Below are 14,310 nucleotides of genomic sequence, written 5' to 3' on the forward strand. Positions count from 1 at the left end.
CCCCGACGGGGCGGTCGGGCGGCGGGATTCGCGGGGCTAACGGGGGCCGTGGCCCCGGGAACGGCGCAGGTCTGGGGCCCGGCCGCCTGGAGCGGGAGGCGGTGGCGGCTGCAGCGGCGGCGGCGGCGGCCGCGGGGCCCCAGTACAGCGGCAGCGAAGGCGACTCTGAGTCCGGCGACGAGGAGGAGCTGGGCGCCGAGCGGCGTGGCCTCAAGCGCGGCCTGAGCGACATGGAACTCGGCGTGGTGGTCGGCGGGTCCGAGGCGGCGGCGGCGGCCGTGGCGGCGGCGGCAGCGGCCGGAGGCTACGGCCCGGTTAGCGGCGCCGTGAGCGGGGCCAAGCCGGGCAAAAAGACCCGTGGCCGCGTGAAGATCAAGATGGAGTTCATCGACAACAAGCTGCGGCGCTACACGACCTTCAGCAAGAGGAAGACGGGCATCATGAAGAAGGTAACAACGCGGGGGGTCTGGCCAGACGACCCGGCACCGACCCGGCGGCAGAGGAAGGAAACCTGGGGTGGGGGTTGGGGGTGTCCGGGAGGAGGAGGACCGGGGGATGAATGGAAGGTGGTACGGGCTCCCGGCGTGCAACTTGGGGAAGGGGATCGGGAAGGCCCCTCTAGGGAGGGCAGAGCAGGGCAGGGCTGGGGAAGAGGCAGAGGAAGAAGGTGCCCCAAGCCCGAAAGAAACAAGGAGTGTGGAAGTGGGAGGCAAGGAGTAATAAGAGGGGAGGGAGGAGGGATCGTAGGCCGAGAAGATGTTTGGGATGGAGAGAACAAGGAGGTAGTAGTAACAGGACGAGTCAGAGGCTGCCAGGAAGGGGTGAGTAACAAACAAGGCTCCAGGCATGGTAGAGCAGATGTGAGTACAGTGTGCAGGGAAGGAAAGAAGAGGAGGTGTAAAGGTGTGTAAAGATGGAGAGAAAGGCAGCAGTGATATCCACCTACCTTGTCTGACTTGAGTGAGATGGGCAGCCCTGAGGAAGGGGCAGGAAGCTAAGGGCCCCACTGAGCTCCTGGGGACACTGACTGAGGCCCACCGAAGTCAAAGGGGGAGGTAGGGAAATATGGGGATATCCAGAGGTCTATCTATATGTAGCTATAGCTATACTTAAAAACCTATAGCTATAGGGAGTGTCCCCCAATATATACACACAGATACATATATACACACATGTATATGTGTGTACATATACACATACATGTATATATGTGTGTACATATACACATACATGTGTATATATGTGTGTGCACATACACACATACACATACCTCTGCAGAGAGCTAGAACTCTATAAAGATAGACCTATAAAGAAACGCATAGCTAGATCCAGATATCTACAAAGCTAGATTGATATTGTGATGGCAGTGACTATGATGATAGTACCAGCTCAGTTAGGACTGGGGGGGCTGACACAAACTGGTATCTATATGAGCATTGTGAGAGGGAAAGTAGAGGAAAAGCATAGGGGGAGGGGAGAGGAAACCCCCTAGACCTAAAGAAGAAAGAATATGTCTAGTTTTTCAGAGAATGTAGGAGTGTGCATAGGGTTTGAGAGAAAATTGGGTGATGGGCAGTACTGTACCTGAACATCCAAAACTCAGTTCCTCTAGATAGTTTTATACTCTCTTTTGTGGAAGAGGCCTGAGCTTTCTAAGCTCTTCCAGCATGGTAAAAGGGGGTGGGAAGAGGAGGAGTCTAAATTGTTAATTGAGATTCTAGGATCTAGAATGGGAGGGGATTGCTTTCTGGTTAGAGGAATAGGTACTTGGATAATTAGAAAATAAGGTGGGTGCTGTCATTAGATCTGCCCTGTAGAGAAACTAACATTGTCCTATTAGTCTTAGAGAGGTTAGGGACCCCCATACACACACTCAAGAATTCATGAAATCTGGAATATAAATTGTGGAACTGCACACCACCCCCCTCCCCCAAATAATCTCCAACCTTGGCACAATCAGCATCATCAATAGGGTGTTCCTTCCAAGCAAAGTTGTAGGAGTTTTATCTTTGTGACAAAAGTACTAGAAGGTTGGAAACTTAGGCTTTTAAGTTGTGAAAGGTTTCTGAATTAAGAAGTGTGGTTGGTTTGTTTAGAAGGCCTGATGGTGAGGGTATGCAGAGAGAGAAGGTATGATTTAGGTGTCCAACAGATAGGCAGAGTACCAGACAGGGAGGCCAGAAATCCAGTTTCTAGTCCCAATTCCTTCACTAAATAGTTTAGATGACCATCTCAGGTGAATCCCTTACTCTCTTTGGATCCTGGCATTCTTCTATCCAAAACAAGGGAGTGGGACTAAATTAGATTATTTTCAAGAACTGCTTCACTTTGGAACATTTGTTTATGTAGTTAGTAACCCCTTAAAAAAAGAGAAAGAAGAGACCAGTGAAATTAATGCCAACCATTTTGGTTAGAATTCAGGGGCTAAAGGAAAGGTGATGGCACTACAGGTCCTGCCAAGGGTGAGAAAGAGCATGGAATATAGATGATGGTTCCTGTTGGACAGGAAAGCAGCTTCAGCTGTCTGTGGAAATCCCAGACACATGTTTCTTCCTAGTGCCCTGCTTGCCTTTCAAAACGATGGGGACTTGGGGGGGGGGAGGTGAGTGTGAGAGAGTGAGAGTGAGTGTGTGTGAATGTGTCCTAAGCCTCCCAGCAGCTGTGCCTGGGCCTTGATCTGCCCAAGTGGATAGGGGGGAGCAGCTGAACTGAACTCCTCCTTACTTACTTTCTCCCCTGGGGTTGACTGAAGGGTCATCAGGAGGGACCCAGAAACTAACTAGCTAGAGAAATGCTTGTATTGCCCTGGGATAATTGGGGGTGGGGTACTTAGCGGAACTATCTGGAGGGTATATGTATTTTCCGTGTGCCACCTGCCCTCCTAACTCAACTCCTAATGTTCTAAGAAATTGGACAGAAGCTTAGGTCATGAAGGTCAACGTGAGCCCTGGGCCATTATACAATCCGTTCCACTATACCTCAGAGGAACCTAGAGAGGGTTAAGAGGTTTATGGGGGTGTTCCTACCCCTTTGCTGACCCACCCACTTTTTCCTCTCACTTCAGGCCTATGAGCTGTCTACACTGACAGGAACACAGGTATTACTCCTTGTGGCCAGTGAAACGGGACATGTATACACCTTTGCCACTCGAAAACTACAGCCCATGATCACCAGCGAGACTGGCAAGGCACTGATCCAGACTTGCCTCAACTCGCCAGACTCGCCGCCACGCTCAGACCCCACGACAGACCAGCGAATGAGTGCCACGGGCTTTGAAGAGACAGACCTCACCTACCAGGTGTCCGAGTCTGATAGCAGTGGTGAGACCAAGGTGTGCACAGAAATGCGCTGCCTCTTGGAGGGGAGAGAGGGAGAAGGGCCGAAGGATGTGGGGAGGGGCCAGGCTGGTGCTCCCCCCAGCCTGAAGGACAGGTGCCCAGTTCCCACCGTCTGAGATCAGGCCGGCCCCCTGATAAGCGGGTGGCCTCCGTGCCCATATAAGGCATGCTCCGGCTCCACACAGGCCTCCTCCCGCCCGCCCGGCTGCCTGCCTGGCAGGGGCCCTTGCATTCCTCCAGCCAGCTGTCTCCCCACTGGGGGTGGGGGTGGGGGTGTAGCTGAATCCTGCCTGACTGTGTGGGTTAGGAGGCCAGCATACACCAGGCCCAGGATGATCCTAGGAATCCGGCATACCTCATACCTGGCTGGCTTAGCAGGAAGGCCCACTACCTTTGCAGCCTGCCTTGCCAAGCATGCCACCCAGCACCGTGCGCTGCCTGGCTCACCCCTGCTGCCCCTCCCTCTTTTCTTTTCCCCTCCCTTCCCCCCATTTGGGGGAATGGGCTGGGTTTTCTTCCCTTAGTCATCAGCAGGGCCGCCCTCTTGTTGTCTTTAGCCAAACCCTCCAACTCCCTTAGCAACGCCTCCTCCAATGGGTGGCCAGGGCCCGGCAGCTCTATACAGCCTGGTCTCTAGTCCATTTACAGATCCTGGGATTTGTCTGTCACTTCCACTTTATGAGCTGACCAGGACAGTCAGGATCCCTTCTCCTCTTCCCTGTACCACCTCCCCTCTGCTGCAAGCTCTTGTGCCCCTCTGAGGATAGAAGGAGCTGGCCTGCCTTGCCCGTACCTGCAGTTGGGGATTTTTCCCAGCATATGTGTGTATGTTGGAAGTGGGTGGCAGGGAGGTTAGAGATTATTTTGGTGGAAGGAAAACAGGAGCTCAGATTGAACTGCCTTTGCCTCACTCCCTGTCAATGAGGCTTTTGGTATTTCCTTAGAAAAAGACTCCCCTTTGGGGGCCAGGGAGCCTCTCTATTTGCCTCAGTTTCCTCACCTTAAAATGGGGGTAATACATGAAAGGGTTGTTGTGAGTATGAGTAAGAGATAATACTTATAAAATTCTTTTTGCAAACCATAAAGCTATATAAATGCTAGCTATTATTATTCAGACCTTTGTTTTAGAACTTTGCTTCTTTAGAACTTGAAAGGGTCCTTAGAAAGTACTCTTTCAACCTCAGTTTATGGGTAGGCCTGCTGAGATCCAAAGTGATTGTCCTTTTTAACTAAGCCACTGCTGCTTGGGGACCTAACACTCTGGAATATTAGGGGTCATGTTTCAGTGACAGGTCATGATGGGTAGGATCATCTGATCTAGGCTCACAGCCCCATCCTTGCCCTGGCTGTAGGATACGCTGAAGCCAGCGTTCACAGTCACCAACCTGCCGGGTACAACTTCTACCATCCAGACGGCACCCAGCACCTCTACCACGATGCAAGTCAGTAGCGGCCCCTCCTTCCCTATCACCAACTACCTGGCGCCTGTCTCTGCTAGTGTCAGCCCCAGTGCTGTCAGCAGTGCCAATGGGACTGTGCTGAAGAGTACAGGCAGTGGCCCTGTCTCCAGCGGAGGCCTCATGCAGCTGCCCACCAGTTTCACCCTTATGCCTGGTGAGTATTGAGAGGGGTAGAATCAATGGGTTTTTCCCACTTACCCACTTTATGCTTGGTGCCCCAGGAAGCCAGCACTTTTTCTACTGTGGGAAGAGAGAAAAGGGGGCAAAGTAGGAGCAAGGATTAGAAGACTGAACACAACCTAGAGAAGCAGGAGGGCAGCAGGGAAGGGAACTACATGCCAGACCCCTAAGAAATGAGTGTTTTGGGAGTTCAGTGGTGGCTAGGGGTTGCTTCCTGCTGGGATAAACCATAAGTAAGGTCTCTGTTTCTGACAGGTGGGGTACTTCTGCTGTCTCCCCCCCATGTTATATGTTATTCAGTTACAGCAGCTGATCACTCCCCTTGCCTAGGATCTGCATCCCAGCTGCAACAGGGACAGGAGGCGGTTTCATACTTCCCCACCTCTGCTGGAGGGCAGAGCATATATTTCTGAGAGGTTAGCTTTGCCCTCAGCCCAGGTCTCTGGCTATAGGCAGGGCTGAAGGTTATGAAAAGACTAGGCTCCCAGAGGAGAGGGAAGGGAAGGGAGCAAGAGAGGTCTAGGAACTAGAGCAGAAGCCTGGGAGGAAGGGAGAGCAAGCCCAAATTGCTCCAAACAAGGCCTTTCAGGGTTAGTGCTGTTTTTAGTCCACCAATTACTAAGTGCTTACTGGGTATAGAACTCTGTATGAGGTGCTGGGGAAATGTAGATTAAGAAGGAATAAGTAGATAAGATGTGGCTTCTGCCCCTAGGGAGATTTTACAGTCTAGTAGGGACATAGAAATCATCCATTCACATAATTATACAAATTAGTACATGAAAGTGCTTTGTGAGGGCCCAGGGAAAAGGTAGTGTTACTTACCAGTAAGGGATTAGAGGGGAGAAAAAGGGACATTCTTGGTGTGGGGAATACTGAGAGCAAACCACCAAGGAGAGAAAGCAGGGAACAGCAAGTCTTCTCTATGACTGTGGTGAGTGGGCCAGGAGGTGGAGAAGATTGGGGCATTGATTGCCTGATTATGAGAGGCGCTGACTGCCAGACAACAGGATTTCTTGGTGCTCTCCTGATCAGGCTGGCTATTTCTGAGCAGAAGAAGTATATATGTAATAGGAGCACATCTGTGGCACCACCAGGAAAGCAGTGCTGTGTTCCAAGGGTAGGGAGAAAAGCAAAGGGGGAAGAAGGGACTACATACCAGACCCCTCAGAAATCAGGTGTGCTTTGGGAGTCTAGTAGTGGCTGGGGGTTGCTTCCTAGCTGGGATAAACCATGAGTAGGGTCTCTGTTTCTGACAGGTGGGGCAGTGGCCCAGCAGGTTCCAGTCCAGGCCATTCAAGTTCACCAGGCCCCTCAACAGACGTCTCCCTCTAGTGACAGCAGCACAGACCTCACACAGACCTCCTCCAGTGGGACAGGTATGGCTCTGATCCCTGCTGCCCCTTTTTCCCAAGGAATTGAGACAGGACCTAGATATTAGCCCTCTGAGCATAATTCCTGATGTCTTTGTGATTACATCTACACTGGCATGTGGAGAAAATAGGCTGTTGGTTCTTCCTTTTGTAAGAGGACAAAACAAGAATGAAGATTTTAAAATTTTCTCTTGTTCAGCATTGGAGCCCAGACTACAGCTAGACTAGTTTTTAGGGAGGAATAGGCATAGAGGAATGGAGTTGAAATCAGCAGAGTACAAGTAATCCAGCCCTCTCATTTTACAGAGTGGGGAAAACAGGGGTCAGGGAAGTGCCTTATATGATGCTGTATAGCCAGCCAGTTATCCAAGTGGCCCTCTCTGGGTGGTGCTCTATTAGGGACTGGATCCCTTGAGGTGTCTCCATTCATTTGAACCACCATGTGTTGTGATTGAGCACTTAACCATATGCTCTTCCAAGACTCCTCTGTTGAAGAAGATAATGAAGTTGAATAAGACATGTTTCTACTTTCAGGAACTTATGACCTAGACAGAAGTAAGACATGTACAAATATACAAAGTGTAGTAATGAGAGGCACATACAGAATCCTATGAAAGCACACATGGCTTGTGGTTGGGTCAGAGTATGAGTCAGGAATTGCAGGCGTACAGTACAGCTGGGCCTTGAAGGCTAGGTAGAATTTCAGCTGGCAGTTGATGGAAAGGAAGGCTTTCTGGGCATGCCTCCAGTTACTTTAAGAGTAACATGAAGTTCTCAAGATGAAATGTATTATAATTCTCCTTGATTTAAAAGATAAGTTCAACAGCTGCATATTTAGGGGGAGGGGAATGAGAACAAACAGCATGGCCTTCTAACTCCAAAGAGGTTCATTGAGATTCTTCTTTGTAGGGAATCAGTTTAAACAGGTGTGGCTCCTACTTAGGGGAGTGGGGGTGGTTGGGAGTCTTAAAACGGGCCCATGAGCAGATGGCTGAATAGCAAACTTGAAAATGATGATAAAATTTGTGTTAATTTAGAATTTAAGATATACTTTCCGGATAAGTTTTAGGGATTGATGGTGTATTTGGGTAAAAATAATCATGGGGAGAGGTGGCTTGTTAAGACATTATTGTTAAGTTGGATGGTAGTGGTGTCTGTCTCTGGATTTCCAGGATGGTTATGTCTGTCCTCTTGGGGGTGAGTGTGGAGATAGACTGGAAGGGGTTTGGGGGGAGAGTGGGTAGAGAGTGCACATTTTCTTAGCCACATTCTTGTGACACTTAATTGTTTGTGCTCACCAGTGACACTGCCTGCCACCATTATGACTTCATCAGTGCCCACCACAGTGGGTGGACACATGATGTACCCCAGCTCCCACGCAGTGATGTACGCCCCCACCCCGGGGCTGGCTGATGGCAGTCTCACCGTGCTCAATGCCTTCTCCCAGGCACCTTCCGCCATGCAGGTTTCCCACGGACAGGTCCAGGAGCAAGGTGAGTTGGGGAGGATCAGGAGAATGAGCACCAGGATTCTCCCCATTTCTCAGTTCACCAACAGCTGCTCTGCCCCAGAGGCTCCTGCATTGGACCTTTGACCTCAGGCCCTGTGGTTTTCTGGTACAGGTGGAGTCCCCCAAGTGTTCCTGACTGCACCCTCCGGAACTGTGCAAATCCCAGTGTCTGCTGTCCAGCTTCATCAGGTAGGTGGATGAGGGGCCTTCCCTGTCCTGCTAGGTCATGATTATCATTCATGATTCCTGAGCACTTACCTATTTTTACTGGGTTTTAGTTATGGGTTGGGAAGGGTTTGGATCAGACCTGAGAATTCATTGGTGGGGGGCACTCCCAAAGAGGGGCCTTCATATCCAATTCAGATTGGCAACCACTCTGCAATTAATCTTATCAAGTCACTTGAGACACAGAGGTTAAGTGATGTGTCCAGGGTCACTAGTCATCATTAGAGGGGAGTGGTCTTCCTGGCTTCAGCCTTAGAACAGCCTTAGAAATTAATCTGCACCGGGGATAGGCATTGTTTTACACAGGAAGAAACAGTTCAAAAAAGTTGCTCAGACATTCAGTGTCAGAACTAGCAATCAGACCTTAAGTCAGTCTCTTAAGACTCAGAAGGAAGCTCTTCATACTGCTCCCTTGCTGTTCCCTCTCCTGGTGACTCTCACCTGCTCCCGCTACCAAAGTGATAAACCTTTAAGCCTGACTGCTCTGCCTCACCTCCACTTCCTGCAGATGGCAGTGATTGGGCAGCAGGCAGGCGGCAGCAGCAATTTGACAGAGCTACAGGTGGTGAACCTGGATGCAACAACGCACAGCACCAAGAGTGAATGAGCAGCCCTGCCAACCCTGGACTGATGGATGGACGGCCTCACTTATTTATTGTTGCCTTTTCACGTTTTCTTTACACACACGTTGACAGGCCGCAGGAGGGAGGCAGGGAGGAGAGACGGGCAGCCACAGGACTTCCGCCCTCTCACTCCAGCCAAAGAAATGGACTCGCCTACCCTCCACCCCTTTTCTCCCTCTCTCCCATCCTGGTTCCACCTCTCATTTCTGTTTACCATGGGGCTGCCTTGCTTCCCCCTGCCCCCAGCTTGGCTCAATGTTTGCCACGAGTATTAGTTATGCCCAATGGGACCGTGCCCCTCCCTTCCCTCTTTGGGACCTGTGGTCACTAGGGTACTGCATCCTTCTCCTAAGGAAACAGCTTGGGGGTTCTGCCCTCAGCCTCCTTGCTGTCATGGGTTAGCACTGTGTCTACCATAGGCTGAGTGAGAGACCATCTTCCCTTAGAGCCAGCTGTGTTGCTGGGGAACCATGTTCCCACCCCCACTATCCCCTTAACTCCCTAGCAGTTGGGCCTATGCACGGGGCAAATGTCCATGGCCAGTGGGCACACTGTCCCCTGTCCTTTGCCACGTGTGTTACGGTGGCTCCTGGGATGGAGGGAATGGCCTAGATCCCCTTTCATCCCCACTTACCCCCCTGCTGCTTTACTTAAGGTTTAATTTTGAACCTTTTATTTGAGAGGAGACAAGTGAAAACAAATCTATAAATATATATTTTTAAAATATTTAACTTTTTTTTATGGCGTTTTTCTCATCATCCCACCACATTTTTCCCTCCTCTTCCTCTTCCCATCCTCTTCCCTGGGGAGACACTTTTGGCCTCCCTAGTACTGGCTGGGCTCTAGGAGGTAGAGCCATCTTGTGGGCTCTGGGACCTGCCAGTGTAGAAGGGTAAAGGATTCCTGGGATTTTAATAAAAAGAGCCTGTGTACAGCCCAGGAAAAAGTGGGGAAAGGGCCCTACAGGCCATGCCTCCAAAAGGATGGGAAGGGTCACCACCAGCTCTGGGTCTAGGCTACCCATTAGTGTTTAGTGAGACTGTTTCTAGGGAGCAGAGAAGGAAGTCCAGCTACAGGATCAGGGTTTGTGGGGACCTGGTCCAATTCCACTCCAGCAGAGGCCCTGAATTTTGTTTGTGCCATGTACATGAGAGGTGTATTGGGCCATGCATTCATTCCATCAGGCCCCCAGCTGCCTGGGACAAGTTGCAGTGAGCAGTGGTGGGGTTTGGGGATGGGGTGGTGGGGATTGGGACTGACTAGTAGAGAGGGGAGCAGCTCAAGAGATCGATGTAGTGCCGGGGAGCCAGAGAAGGGCAGCTCTCCCAGGGAGTGAGCAGCTACTGTAACTTTTTTAAATTAAGACAAAAAGCCTTGAAGAAAATGACTTTATTTTTCTAAGTGTAACCTCAGTATTTATGTATTTCTTACAGGGGCCGTGCCCCACCCCCTTCTACCCCTGTTAGGCAGATGTGTAGGGTGGGCCAGCATTAGCAGAGGGTTTTAAGCACCCAGTGAACCTGCTCTCCTCCATTACCTGTTTTTAAAACATCTGATTTTCCAGAAGAGGGGAACTGCAGTTGCATTGGGGGGGGAGGGGGTTGTATTTAACCCTTTCTTGACTGCTTTTAATTCAGTGAAATAACCCTGCCTCAACAAGCTTGGTGGTGGGATGCAGAGTCTCTGCTCACAGCCCAGATCTCAAGGGGATGATTTGCCAACAAACTAAAGAGCCCTGTAATCTGCTTTCTCCTCCCTGCTGCCTTTCCCAGATATGGGGTGCTGAAGTGGGAGCCACCATCTTGGTATTTCCCATGAAACCTGGCTAGTGAGGCAGATAGATGGGTAGCACAGGATGGGCTACAAGGGTGGCTCACAGGCTGGTATCTGGGACTAGGAATTGCCTTTCAGAGTCAGGGATTGGGGGAGTTAGGGATTCAGGTCTGTGATGTGCCCAGCCTCTCTTCTCAGAATTGCAGCCATGTCCTCCTAGGACCCACCTTGCCTCTCCCTGGGAAGAGAGCTTTATTCCCATCACCTCCCCAAAGAAGGCAAGACCCAGTGAGATCAGGTTAAGTGCTTGTAATGTTTATGTGAGCTCGGCCTTGTAAGAACATGTGTGCTTCAGGGATGAGATGGCATTTTCTTGTGTGGTGACCCTTAGCGTTCCCCCCTCCTTTGGCGGCTCTGGGTGTGTGAGTGTGTGGGTGTGTGTATGTGTGTATGTGTGGTGAGTGTGTGGGGCGTGTTTGAGTGTCAGTGGTTTCTACATCCCCTGGGATGCTGACCCAGGAGTTTGTGGACAAGATCACAGTCCTATGTACAGAGCTTTCTTTTGTATTAAAAAAAAAAATACTCTTTCAATAAATGTATCATTTTGTGCACAGAATCTGGGATCTTGGTTCTTTTTTTTTTTCTCCTACCAGGATAGATGCACTCCAAATGAGAGGTGCTAGGTTTATGAGTATATCTTTTGCTTTTACATATCACCTTCATTTTCCAATATATCTCTCCAATTCCCAGAAAGCTATCCATTATAACAGTAAAAAAGAGGGGTAGAAAAAGACTACAGAGCAAACCACATCAACCAGATGAGATTATTACAGCCTTCCATGTCTAACCATCACATAGCCAGTATTTGTCAGTGATGGATGTTGAACCAGTCAATCAATGCTGCAAACTTATATCAGGGATTGTGCTAGTAAATGGGGATGCAAAGGAAAAAATAAAAAAGCCCTTGCCTTCTAGGTAGGAAATAACATGGTATGTGAATATAGAAACAATATTTCAAGCATATACATATATTTTTTAACCACAGTTATTGGAAATAAAGGGGAAAGAACATTCCAGAAAGATCTTAAATGCTGAATGTAGGAAGTGTCACGAGCTAGGGATTCTGAGGAAGAGGGCACTGCCTGGGCAAAGGCTTATAGGTAGGAAAGGAAATAGATGTAGGATGATGTGTAATAAACATGGAAAGGTTGCCTCCCAGATATAAATGACTTTTAGTATCAAATGGGCAACAACACAACATTGTGTTCTAGAAGCATCTGAGCCAATGCTAATGCCATCCGATCTGCCATGTTGCTTCTCCTAAAATATGTTGCCAAAAAGACCATATCCTAAACCTTCTGCCCTGGGAACCTGGAATGCCATTTCAAGAAAACTCCATTGCCTTCTACTCCCATTCCCTTCTGGTTCTAGAACCATGAACTATAATCAAATTAACTCTGATATTGTTCCTGGATGGAAATGTGGCCTCACCATTTCTGTAATCTTTCCAGACCAAAGTGCCCCTTCCTGACCACCCTTCCCCATCTATGGGTTGTTTCCCCATCAGAATGAAAGCTCTTTAAGTTTAGGGACTGTCTTAGCACAATGCTTGGCATATATCCCTTCATCAATGCTTTTTGTTCATTTTTTTCTGGGGTGAGGTGTCAGAAAATTGTTTGCAATCCAAGCAAGCCCATGTGTTTGAAGGGTAGAACTTCAGGAAAGATGTTAGAAATAAGTTTCAGGAGAACAAAAACGGAGGACTCTGGGAAAAAAAAAAAAAGGAAAAATCATTATTCCTGGGGGCTGAGAAAAACAAAAGAAACTATGGATATAAGGACTCATAAAAGTGAACATGCAAAAGTCTGTGTCTGACATAAGCTTCAGGAAGGAAGGTTGAATTAGGATTCAGAAATAGGGTCACTGAAGTAAGACGGCCTTAGAGCTCAAGATAGACTAGGACCCAAGGAATGAGGATCAAGAAAGATCAAGAGCCCGGGGGCAGCTGGGTAGCTCAGTGGATTGAGAGCCAGGCCTAGAGATGGAGGTCCTAGGTTCAAATTTGACCTCAGACCCTTCCTAGCTGTGTGATTGGGCAAGTCACTTGACCCGAATTACCTACCCTTACCACTCTTCTGCTTTGGAGCCAATACACAGCACTGACTCCAAAATGGAAGGTAAAAGTTATTTAAAAAAAAAAAGATCAAGAAAAAGGATAACAGAAATGAAAATTAGATTGATTTGGAACTAAAAAATAGGGCTATAATTCAAACTTTAACTCGGGATTGATTATATATACATATATATACTTGATACTCCAAGAAGATCAAAGATGGAAAAAAAAGTCCAATATTGTACAAATTATTCAAAGCAGCACTTTTTATGGTACCAAAAAAACGAAACCAAAAAACCCCATATAAACTACTAAGAAACTAGGTTTGGATGAGGAGGAATAACAGCAAATTGTGCTATATCAACACCATAGAATATTACTACAGCATAAGGGAAGATGACTGAGAAATTTGGAGAAAATTGAGGACTTTTGAACTGATTCAAAGCAAAGCAAGCAGAACACTACACAGTAATTCTCAATAACATTAAGAAAAATAACACTAAAGATATTAGAATTCATTGGAGAGATGATGAAATATTTTTTTCCTCAAAAAGGAAAATTCAATTTCAAGAAAACTCCACTGCCTTTTACCCCCATTCCTTTCAGATCCTGGAACCAAGAACCACAATCAAATTGACTCTGGGATTGTTCCTGGATAGAATGTATCAAGATAATCTCCTATGGCCTCATCCACCGTTCCTGTATTCTTCCCAGACCAAAGTGCTCCTTCCTGGCCACCCTTACCCCATGAGTTGTTTCCCCCATTAAAAAGAAAGCTCTATGAGGCTGATTCATACTGTTTCAGACAAGGCTAATGTATTGGTTTGTTTTGCTTGTTTGTTGGGGGAAGGAGGTCTTATTGTGTCAGTGGATGAAAATTACTGAGACATGGCAAAGACATAAGAAAAAAACAAAAAATAAAAATGTAACTTTATATTTTAAATTATTAAAAAATTTAAATGTAATTTTTTTAATTTCTAAAAATATTGTATTTAAAGAAAAAAGACGGTCCAAGAAACCGGATCCTGAATAAGAAACAGAGCAAGGAAAGTGAGGTTAGGTAAAGGTTCAGAAATAGGCTCAGGGAAGGGGTTCAGCTGTAAGTCCAGCAGTTTTCCTTCAATCTGGGTCATCTGGGGAAAGAGCCGCGCGCCTGCCGTCATTGACGTCACCGCCTCCCGAGCCAGGAGTCATACCTTCATCCCTGAAGAAATCGGGCTAGGCTTGACCCCGCCCTATCCGGAGGAGGACGCTGCGCACGCGCAGAGGCCTCCGCCACTGCCTCCGCCTCCGCCTCCGCCTCGGCGCTACCCATCCTTCTCCCCGCAGCAGGCGTTCTGCCTGGCTTCCGTAGAAGCAGGTCGGTGAGCGCAGGTGCAATAGAGGACCCGGAAGTGAGGGTGCTAGCTGACTGAGGCGGCCGGGTCCGGCGGGACCGTCTAGTCGGAGCCGGCAAAAGGGGGCGCGCGGGGCGGCGGGAGGTGAGAGGAGCGTGCGCACGGGGTGGGGGTCCCCTGTCTCTCTCCTTTCCCTTCCACTTCGAACCCTCCCCCGCCGCCCCGAGCCGCGCGGTCCCAGGAGCCCGGCTCCCTGAACCAACGGTCACCCCGTCCTGACCCTCCCCCTCACGCACGCGCCCCCCACCCCCATCGGACCCTCCCCCTCTCAAGTATGCACCTTTCCTAGAGCTTCCCCTTCCCCCTCTTGCACCCACCCCC

General features: G+C 49.0%; 2 protein-coding genes across 2 annotated transcripts in view; both read left to right on the forward strand.

Annotated features, from left to right (window-relative positions):
* Positions 1 to 2: 2 nt before the first annotated feature.
* SRF (serum response factor) lies at positions 3 to 11,095 on the forward strand (the record flags this gene model as incomplete). The annotated part of the gene is made up of 7 exons (XM_044675322.1): positions 3 to 449; positions 3,065 to 3,331; positions 4,691 to 4,952; positions 6,235 to 6,354; positions 7,650 to 7,841; positions 7,971 to 8,047; positions 8,592 to 11,095. Coding segments are annotated over 7 exons (1,464 nt in total), but the record flags the coding sequence as incomplete, so codon positions are not given.
* Positions 8,922 to 14,310, forward strand: part of CUL9 (cullin 9) — a 39,667-nt gene continuing 34,278 nt past the window's right edge. Inside the window, exons 1-2 of the mRNA XM_044675323.1 lie at positions 8,922 to 8,974; positions 13,780 to 13,956. Coding sequence (XP_044531258.1) covers positions 8,922 to 8,974; positions 13,780 to 13,956 — 230 coding nt within the window. The remainder of the gene's footprint in view (positions 8,975 to 13,779; positions 13,957 to 14,310) is intronic.

The sequence above is a fragment of the Gracilinanus agilis genome, chromosome 4 (genome assembly GCF_016433145.1).
Source record: "Gracilinanus agilis isolate LMUSP501 chromosome 4, AgileGrace, whole genome shotgun sequence".
NCBI lineage: Eukaryota > Metazoa > Chordata > Mammalia > Didelphimorphia > Didelphidae > Gracilinanus > Gracilinanus agilis.